The sequence below is a fragment of the Clytia hemisphaerica genome, unplaced genomic scaffold, assembly GCF_902728285.1.
Source record: "Clytia hemisphaerica strain Z4C2 unplaced genomic scaffold, Clytia hemisphaerica genome assembly, whole genome shotgun sequence".
Classification (NCBI taxonomy): domain Eukaryota; kingdom Metazoa; phylum Cnidaria; class Hydrozoa; order Leptothecata; family Clytiidae; genus Clytia; species Clytia hemisphaerica.
In genome coordinates, this window is record NW_027104385.1 from 894760 (window position 1) to 905032 (window position 10273).

At 34.8% G+C, this 10273-nt stretch overlaps 1 protein-coding gene across 1 annotated transcript; it reads left to right on the top strand.

Moving 5' to 3' along the window:
* The first annotated feature begins 7222 nt into the window (after window positions 1–7222).
* On the top strand, window positions 7223–9011 carry LOC136819430 (uncharacterized). Its single transcript, XM_067075654.1, has one exon. The coding sequence runs from the start codon at window positions 7244–7246 to the stop codon at window positions 8177–8179; it is 936 nt and encodes a 311-aa protein (XP_066931755.1). The 5' UTR covers window positions 7223–7243; the 3' UTR covers window positions 8180–9011.
* The last annotated feature ends 1262 nt before the right edge of the window (window positions 9012–10273 follow it).

The following is a 10273-nucleotide window of genomic DNA, read 5'->3' on the forward strand; positions in this document are numbered from 1 at the left end:
GTTGTTATTTTATAAAGTTAATTCTTATTGGCTGATTGATTCAAATTAACCAATAGGATTCTTTCTTTTTTTTCAAAATTCATGCTATAATTTTGATGATGAACGGTGGTAAAAAGTTGACAAAGATTGTCTTATCTCTAATTTTGTGAAAAGTCTCGATTAGAGAAAATCATTGTGAGCTGCATTTTTGATAAACGGTAACGTCTGCAAATTCTCTGTTCGAAGAAGCTGTAATAATACAAAGACATGCCAATTTTCTTGAGGCCTTTTTTCAATTTTTAGATTGTTTGAATTATTGAATTTTGTGCTGGCTATTGCTTATTTTGTTTCATAAAATTGTCAAATTACTTGTTTTCCAGATTTCTTAACTTTTATCAATCAGACGTTTTTATTCGCTCGACTGAGACTAGTGGTGGTCAAAAAGGGACAGCCTAGCAGCAAGTCCGTAAGTCTCTTTCCACCAAAGTGTGTAAGTCTTCCCGCCAACACATCGTGACAATTGGATCATCAGAATGGATCATTCGACGAGGTAATTCTAGATTTTTTCATAGCAGATAAACATCCTATTGTGAGCTTTGGTGTTTTGGTTGTTTTCACAGTTTAATGTTTACCAGTCGAAAGTATGAATCATGTAATACTTAGTAGGATCTCGAAGACTTTGTCTGTATTCCAATAAAAACATTAAAAGCAAATACATCAGCAAACCCTAAACCGGTGACTAATGGTGTTTGAAATCTCTGAAAGTATTGACATTTAAAACAGTAATTGCTTAGAATGAACTCAAATATGTTAGGATAAGAAATTGCCGAATCTTATTTTGGTATGATCTACCTGGTTTCTGGGAATATACTAAATTGGAATGAAGGAGTTAAAAGAGAGACCCCACGCAGCAATTGAATGATTGTTTATTTCTTTTGGCGTGGTCGTAATTTTCATTTTTTGCATTATTGTGTAACATTTCTTGGCGTGGAGGGTGGTCTTTATTTCGCAATTTTTTGGACCAAACCAAATTTTGGTGATTGTCGTGATGATATCACAAAAGGAAATTTGCATGATGGCCCAGCGAAGGTACAGCTGGGATGGCCTTATTTTAAGTAATGGTGACCATTTTCGGACAAAGTTTAAATTTCATTATAGGGTTCAATTTCTGAGAAACGAACGATTGTTATTTGAAATATTTTTATATTCTTTTTTATAAGAATGGTGTTTTTCATTTCATGATAGGTATTCATAACTTTTCGGACAAAATTAAACTAAATTTTTTTTACGGTATATTCTTAGGCTAGGATCGAACCCAGCCTAAATCTAGCATTTAATACATACCGCAATTTTTTTAATTTAACGCGTACTCTGTTTAACGCGTACCCTATTTTTAGCGAAATATCGTAATTAATAATCTTTTTCTAATTTTTAACGCGTAACCGAAATTTTAACTAATTAATTTTTTTCTAATCCTCATGCTTGGCCAAGCCTTTAACATGAAAATTTTGACAAGAAAATTTCGACTCTGACAAAATTATCTTTCTTATAAAATGATAAGTTCAAAAGCTTTGACATCCACCAATCACAATTACAAAAAAAACGGATCTTCATCATTCATTCTCCTCTGGTACAACCCATAGATTTATAAAGCCCGACGGGCTAGATGGCGTACTTTTGCTGAAAAGTGTGCCATAGTTCATAGTTAGGTAGGAAATCCTACCTAGGTCACGTGACCTTACAATAGAATTTCACCACTTGACCAATCAGAAGCTTCGCGGGTTTTCGAAAACAATAGCAACAATATTTTTTCCGGTATTCACTTTTTTTACCTGCGATGACATCTAGCCCTTTGGGCTTTATAAATCTATGGTACAACCCTGACTCAAATAAAGATTTTTCTACCTCCAATCATGAATATATTCATATACTCAAATTTAGTAAATTTAGCGCACCCAGTTTAATTTCCCTCTAATTATTACTACGTATTTGGCACGCCTGAATTTCGTAATCTATTCTTCTCACGCGTAGTGGCCAAAATAATTATTCATTTCCATGCATTTAAATTAGAAAATTTACGGTACCTCGATCATGAGCCGCCATTTTGCTAACTTGGCTAGTGACGGTTGAAACTTAGAAAGTATAAATCTGTAACCATTGATTTGTATACACCTTTTCAACTATTGTAGCGCGGGCAGGCGCGTGCTATTCTATTATTTCATAAAATTTAAATATTTAAACTCGATCCAATCATTTTTACACTTTTTTCTATTGTCTTTAGGTGCAAAAAAAAAAGACTAGAACGGTTTTAGGGTGGTAAAACGGACAAAAATACCCGGGCTGTAATTGACGGTTACGGCCGAAAAGGTGTATTCTGACAGTTTTCTGATGCTTCGGGATGAGCTGAAGTTTTTATAAGATACTTCACTAATTGGTAATTTGAACTAATAGAGATGACGCGTTCTTTAGAAAAAGCAATAGAATCCTTTGTCTCGAGATTCAACGACCCACCGAATCATCGAAAACTTTGTAAAAACTCCAGCTTGACACTATGAAGCAGATCTTTTTTATCCGCTGATCACCACCACCAGGCATATTTTTCAGACGAATTGATCATTGTTGATGTTATGATGAATGCATTATATTATCAATATTTGGATTAGCGGATGATTTAATATAGACATTACGTTTAAGCAAGTTCTTTTTACAACAAAGAGGTATTAAATGAAACGTGTGATAAATCATCACACCTACTACACGCTTTTTTATAAGAATCTATCAAACAATTCATGATATTCGTGACATAATGTTTTCTACAGAAATACCCCGGCTTTAGCCAGTGGTGGCAAATTTAAACTAGACAAAAGTTGCATAAAATTTGCCACTACTGACTAAAACCGGGGTCTTTCCGCAGAAAACATTACGTCATAACTATCATGAATACAAACATCTGAAATAAACCTTCATGATTGATTGATGCCAAATAGCTCTTGTTATTTGCTTAGCATCTTTTCAGTTAATTTAAACCAAAGAGATTCATGTCCGAAACCGCAGTCACTTGTAACTAAAAGATTTCGGTGATTTGCAAATTTCTACACGTTCAGAATTTGGAAAAGTAGAAAATGGTTTACTCTCGGGTACCTAATAGCCGGGGGGTTTGGAATAAGCAGGGGGTTGGAAAAAATCTCAAAATTTAATAAGCGGGGGGGTTGGAATAAAAATGTCCTGGGTGGAAAATGTTCGAAAAGGAGGCTGATACAGCAGAATTAGGGCAAAAGAGGGAACTTCTAAAAATTTTTTCCCAAAAATCAATAAGCGGGGGGGTTGGAATAAGAATGTCCTGGGTGGAAAATTTTCGAAAAATTAATTAGCGGGCCCCCCCGGCTATTAGGTACCCGAGAGTATTCGTTTATTTATTAGATGAACGGGATCACATTTTATTTTCGAAAAGTAGTACATATCTTAGATCTTAAAGACAAGCTATAGGGTATTTTGTTCGTGGAACTTAATATTTCTTAATATTCCTATATATTTTGAGCACTCTGGTAGCAGTCTATGCTCGCTTACACGAGCTGTGCACTGATGAGTTCTGGGAAGGATGAAACACGTGTCTGCGGATAGATGTAAATATTCCTATAAAATAATTTTGGAACCTTAACAATGACTCTCCAAGTATTCAAAAAGTGAAATTTACATTACTCTAAAGAGTATTTTGTTTTCTTAAAGCATCCATTTACCATCTCTTTTTATCATCAAATATTTTGTATGATTGTGATCTGATAATAATAAGAAGTGTAGGCGTGTTTATGTCTGATTGTGGAGAAAGATGCGCGTGTGGCAGTCAACATTAAAGTTATTTTGATGACAAAAATATCTAAGATAAGGAATTTTTGAATTCGAAGACTCAAATGTATTGATTATGAGATACGATTTTGAACCATTTATGTAAATTATTGTAAACGGAGGTTTGTTTGGAAATTCTTCAACATTAAAGTTTTGATGACAAAAAATCTAAGATAAGAAATTTTTGAATTCGGAGACTCAAATGTATTGATTATGAGATACCTCATACCGTACCTTCCGTACGCGTGGCCCTTAAGGGTTCTTTTTCTAAGCTTCCTAAAATGTATTTTTAGTAATTTACTCAAATTTGGCTAAATTTCTTCGGCACTGTAAGGGTACACGGGTCGCACGTAGGGTAGTTTTTGAATCGACTGCTCCCCCCCCCCCCCACGGGATTGAGCTTGGTCCTCTCAAAAAGGCTCACAATGACCATCACCAAGTAAAACGTGCCTTTTGACACAAAAAAAAACTTCACATCTCCACTTAGTCCAGGAGCTGGGCCAACTATGACAGTCGAAGAGGCACGTGCAAACATATATCATTATGTAGCACTATGTCTAAAGTTTTCGAATTTACTTGTTTGATGTCCGAAATTTTCTTTTAGGTGTCTATTTGTTTACTTCAAATACTTTATCGGGGAAAATTTTCGTCGGGGGAAATATTCGTCACTTGTCCAAAGTTTCGTCACTTTTCTCCGACGAAGTTTTCCCCGATAAAGTACTTTAATTTCTAATGAAATTCAAAACATGTTGCAATAATTGACGTTATTTGGCCATCACGGTCATCATGAGATATATTAATTTGGTTCCCACAATCCTGGTAAATCGTTTAACAGAAATACATTCCCAGTTGGCACACAACGTTGTTTCAACTTTCATCTAACGTTATATGGACGTTGTGAAGGTTAAATAAACGTTGAAACAACGTTGTCTGCCAGCTGGGTTTCCAACTTATAAAAGAGTCACGACCTTGTTTTTTGGAAAGTACTTGTATTGAATTAAAATAAAGGTTTGAATAATGAGTGATTTAAAAGCCGTACACGTTTAGTGTGATATTGATGTCATTGATGTTAGAGTTTGATGTTTAACAACGTATGGACGAGGAGTGTCCGGCTATGGTGTGCGAGGCTCACAGATTTCTGTGAAACCCTAGATGGCTAGATGCCGTGCTTTAAGCTTTTCCAAGCAAAAAAAAAGTGAATATTACAAAAGATATTGCTGCTATTGTTTTCGAAAACCTGCGAAGTATCTGTGAGGCTCACAGATTTCTGTAAAACCCTAGATAGCTAGATGTCGTGCTTTAAGCTCTTCCAAGCAAAAGAAAGTGAATATCTCAAAAGATATTGCTGCTATTGTTTTCGAAAACCCGCGAGTATCTTATTGGTCAAGCGCTGAAATTATATTGTAATGTCACGTGGCCTAGGTAGGATTTCCTACCTACCCACGTCACACTTTTCAGCCAAAGCACGACATCTAGCCTTTCAGGCTTTATAAATCTATGGCGAGGTTATGGTTTCGACCCCCCTATCTGCTGGGTCATACCAAAGATTCAAATATCGTACTTTATGATTCTTTGCTTGATACTTGCAGTAACTACAGAGGATTGTTGATGGAAATCTGAGAAATCCTGGTAGCTGGTTAGCTAAGGAAAATAAGGAAAATAACAGGTAAACAAATAAGTAATAGGGATTTTTCGGGTTTTCGGGTTGCCCTCGACTGCAAACTCATTAACTTTCTATTCAGGCTTTCTATTTGGATTAGATAAGAGATGTAGCAGTGATTGCTACCTTATATATGACAGTAAATAAAGGGCAAACACCCCTTTCCCAGAGCTAAAGTGGAGATTTAGAACCCGGTGGGAAATGGTTTTTGAGTAACCTGAAAATCACTTAGGCATAAAATAATTTTTACTTTGGTGGGAATTCCAGTTGTAGGATCTAAAACTTTGAGGTATTGAGTAGGGAATTAAATAAATCAGTATTTTATATGTCAAGCTACGATTCTAATTCAAATCTATTTTTATAAGCTTGAAGATGGTAACACCGAAATACATCGCTTGCTTGTTTTTTAAAATTGAAACTTGAAAAATGGCAAATTATTCAACTATAACATTAATGAGGCCCCCAAGCCGTAAGTCTGATCACGAAATCACGCAATTTTTGTCTTCAATCACGATCACGCAAATCAACAAACAATTTGGATAATCACGCATTACGGTTCAAAAATCTTTCAAATCACGATCACGTTTTGACCTCTGATCACGCAATTACGAAAAAAAGATTTTCAAATCACGTAATCACACTACAAAAAAGTCCCTATCACGCTATCATGAAAACCACTGGCGGCCTCATAAATTCCAGTTCTTCTCTAAAAAGTTGAAGGTTATATTATTTGAGAGACTGAAAGCGGGAGACTTTCTCCTGTCACTAAAGTTTCCTTTATTTTTAATCGGCCCCGATTAATAAGATAGCATCGTCATTTTCCTTTATTTGAGATTTTAACGTTTAGAGGAATGTAGAAAGGAATTTTGGAGAGACAACGTCATTAAGTAATTATTTCATGTTATTTTCCTTGATCGGGCGATTTCTTTGACAAGGGGTATAAATATAAAGCCAAATGAGTTGGCAACGACTTTGTTTTAGTTTACATTGGAATGCTGTCTTGTGTATGCTGGAGGTATTACAGTTGAGTCTAACTGAATCACACACGAGGATTTTTGTAAAAAAATTGTAGGTTGTGTGATATTTGAGTTATAGAAAAGAGACTTGACGGAAGCAAAAAACTTGTTTGAATGATGACACCCCCTTATCACACACCCCGTAGGATTTCTTTAGCCGGTGGAGATGAAAATAACGGACTGAAACTCGACGAGGATTGATGTTTCCATAATATATTTATGGCTGGGGATTTCAATTTTTTGATTTCAAGTCAGAAAATTCAGTGGGGATGGAAAAAAAAGAGTTAATAATAGGCCAATCACTTTCGCTTTCGACGCGGATAAATTTTTTTTGTTGAATTAACAGTTTGGGTCATCACATCGCCGCATCTCTTATTTTGAGTGTCGTATGCTTTGGGATTATCCGTTCCACGTTTTTTTATAAGAACAAACTATATAAGAACATAAGGCTTCGATGGCCAGAATTTTAACAACAAGTTAAGAACATTGTGGACTCAAAAACACCCGTTTTCTTAGGAAAATGGGTAAAAATGATCACTAAATGGTGAAAATAAGAACATTTTAAGAACATTTTTAGGGTTGAAACCCAAAAAGTTAAGAATATCCCAAGGCTTCAAAAAATTTTGATGTTCTTATAAAACGAAACGTGTACCCAAAGTTTTCATTAACTTGGCAATTAAGAATTACTGTTACTAATATCTTATCATTTCTCTTTTACAGAAATTAAAACAAAAATTTAAAGAAAATGAATTTCAACATTTTGATTCTTCTAAGCTGTTTTCTATTGGCAGTCAATGGTCAATCGAAACTACGAACGAAACGAGTCGAGCAAGATCATGAACAAAAGGTGACGACTAAAAGACGAACGAAAAGAATTGGCACCGAGACAGATTCTCGTGAAAAACGAATTCGAACGAAAAGGATCGGTGTATTAAGTAAGGAAGAAACGAGCGAGAAGAAATTTTCCGACGAAAAATTTCGTGAACTCATCTTAAAGCTATTGAAAAAGATTGATGAGAAAACAACGGTACAAAAAGAGAAAGTCGTGCTACAAACGAAACCGACAAACTCTACAAGTTTAAAAACGAAAACCGACTCTTCAACGAAAACCAAAATTTCACCATCCGTAGCAATCGAAGATTTTGATACATCTTTTGTTAACAAAGACTCACACAGTAAGAAAGTCAAGAAACATTCTGGGAGATCAATCAAAGTCTTGCCTTCAAAATCACTGAGTAAAAAACCACAAGAAATTATTTCAAAAGGTATTAAACAATCTCCGAAGCCATCTTTACCGTTAGATAACGACATCCACAATGCAGCATCTACTTTATACGGATTTTGTCGTGCTCAGAAACTTCGACAAACTTTCTCAGCTAAAGGTTGTGAAAATGTTACTGTTGAGACAGTAGTGTGTGGAGGGGTTTGTCAAGCCCCTTTGCACACGTTCTACGATATTGAAGACATTGAGAAAGCTTTTGAAACGTGTAAATATTGCGGACCATTAGAGTACGAAGAAAAACTCATTTTCTTGCAGTGTTATAAAGGGACTGAAAAACGTCGTCGGTGGAAATTAGAGGCCCGCAAAATGTACGTCCCTAAAACGTGTGGCTGTATCAAAGAATCGTGTCATAAACTGAATAAAGTTGACTCGGGAGGCCCAGCACCTTGGCAATCTTGAGTAAAAGTTTGACGGGAAATAGTTTTAAAACCATCACTGGGATGGGCGAAAAGAATACTCATTCGGCACAAAACATTTATTCAACATTCATATAACATTCAAATTAGGATGTGTGGGCGCAGTGACAGCTGAGAATCTATTCATTCGACAAAATAGAGCTAAACAATACGTGTTTCTTTCTCATTCTCTTGAGGAGTAATAAAACAATGAATTCAATAGAAAAGATCTTATTCACAAATTATTCTATATAGTTAACTCTCTCTCTAATTCGAACTTTGGCTATTCGAATGGTTCTGTAATTCGAACTAAAATATTGGTCCTTTAATTGGAAAATCGTTCAAAATACTTTCTCTATAGTTCGAATCTTTCTCTATTTTGAGATTTGAGTTTTTTATCCTTGTCTCATGGAGATCGAATTAGAGAGTTTCATTAGTATATGGACGCCCTGTATTGTGGGATGTTCAGCACCAGTTTAAAGACGTGTTTCTTTACTATTCGAACTCCCGATACGTGATAAATTAAAATTCCTTAAGAGGAATAAGCCTGATTCTAACAAACTGATATTATGAAATATTGAGTCATTTTTGACAGTTCAACTCATGTATTGTGAAAGTTATGGAATAATGTAATGATTGAACGAAAGATAAAAAGATTGACAATTAATTGCAATGTACAAAGAAAATTTTGTCGATATTTTTTTTGGTAGAATAGGAGATATTTGTAATTGTAATTGTATATAGAATATTCTTTGACAGCGTCAATGTCTGTCAATAATTACGTAGTTTCTAAAGTGAAAAAAAAAACAATTTAAAGATTTAAAAGACCGTTTAGATAACAGATAACAAAAATGTTTGGCCTTTTCACTACAATGGTGGTCAGAAAACAATTTCTGGGTATTTTACCCGGGGAGGGGGATACTAGGATTGGCGGATGAGGGGTATGTGTGGACACCTCCAAAAACCGACCCTTAGAGAGACTGATTTTTCTTCAATTTAAAAAAAAGTGGTAATCCTGTTGCGTTGTAGACAGTCTTTTGAAATTCAAATCCTTAATTTCTTTATATTTTTTAGTACAAGCCTTGTTGTAGTTTGCTCGAAATTTTATTCTCTATTCGATGGTATCAATCATTTCCGTTGGATTCAACTTTAAAAAATCTTTAATTTAATATGCTTGTAATGTCAGCTTTATTCGCGAGTCCCTCTCTCAAAAAGTTTTCATCTCCCAATTAATGTCAATTACAAAGTGAAAACCCCCATGAACCCATGAAATGTTACAAACAATCAAAGTCCACGAAAGTCTTCGAAAGTGCTGACAATTTGTACTAGTAATCGTCAGTAAATAATCATTAGTAAATCATAGTTTCTTTTTGTAAACATTCGAAAACCTCCTTTTTTTCTTTTGTTTAAAAAGAAAACATTGCAGTGTAATTTCTTTGTTTTCAATTAAAAGAAGCTATTGTAACGTAAAATTTCTTTGTCCTTTTTTATATTGAAGAAAAAAAATTATCTTTGTTTTTTATTATATAGTAAAAAAAGTCTCTGACTGGGACTTGGGAGAGAAAAGAATAAGGGGACAAAAGTGTTCCCCCGCCGAAGAGTGCAAAAAGTGGTAATAGTGCAATTAACGATTAATCGCACTCCTCTAAACCAATCAGATTCGAGTAATTTTGCACGGCTGACGATTACTATCAAAATTAATTAAATTTCCCAGCTCAAAGATGGTTTTCAAATGGGGATGAAATCAAAGTCAATTTACCAGTGAGGCTAAAATTTTAGGGACCAAATTTAGACTAAATTCTCCAGTGGCGGGAAGCTACCACCTGGTTTGTAACAGTCAGTAAAGTAAACAATGCGCTCAAGTAAAAAAAAAGGATTTCCAAAGTAGAATTTAGATTCCAATGAGAAAGTCTCTTACAATCCGTTAAGTTTAAATCACGTGCGTTCCCACGATTTTTTCTATTAGTCTGTGGGAAAGTTTTTAATCCAATTTCATTTTTGATATCAAAAAGTCTGATATTTCAATTCGATAAAACAAAAACTGATAACCAGAAAAGTACTATTTTGAGATAAAGTAATTCATTTTCTTTAGCAATGG

Coding starts and splice junctions, on each gene's coding strand:
- LOC136819430 (XM_067075654.1), top strand. CDS start 7,244: ATGAATTTCAACATTTTGATTCTTCTAAGCTGTTTTCTATTGGCAGTC.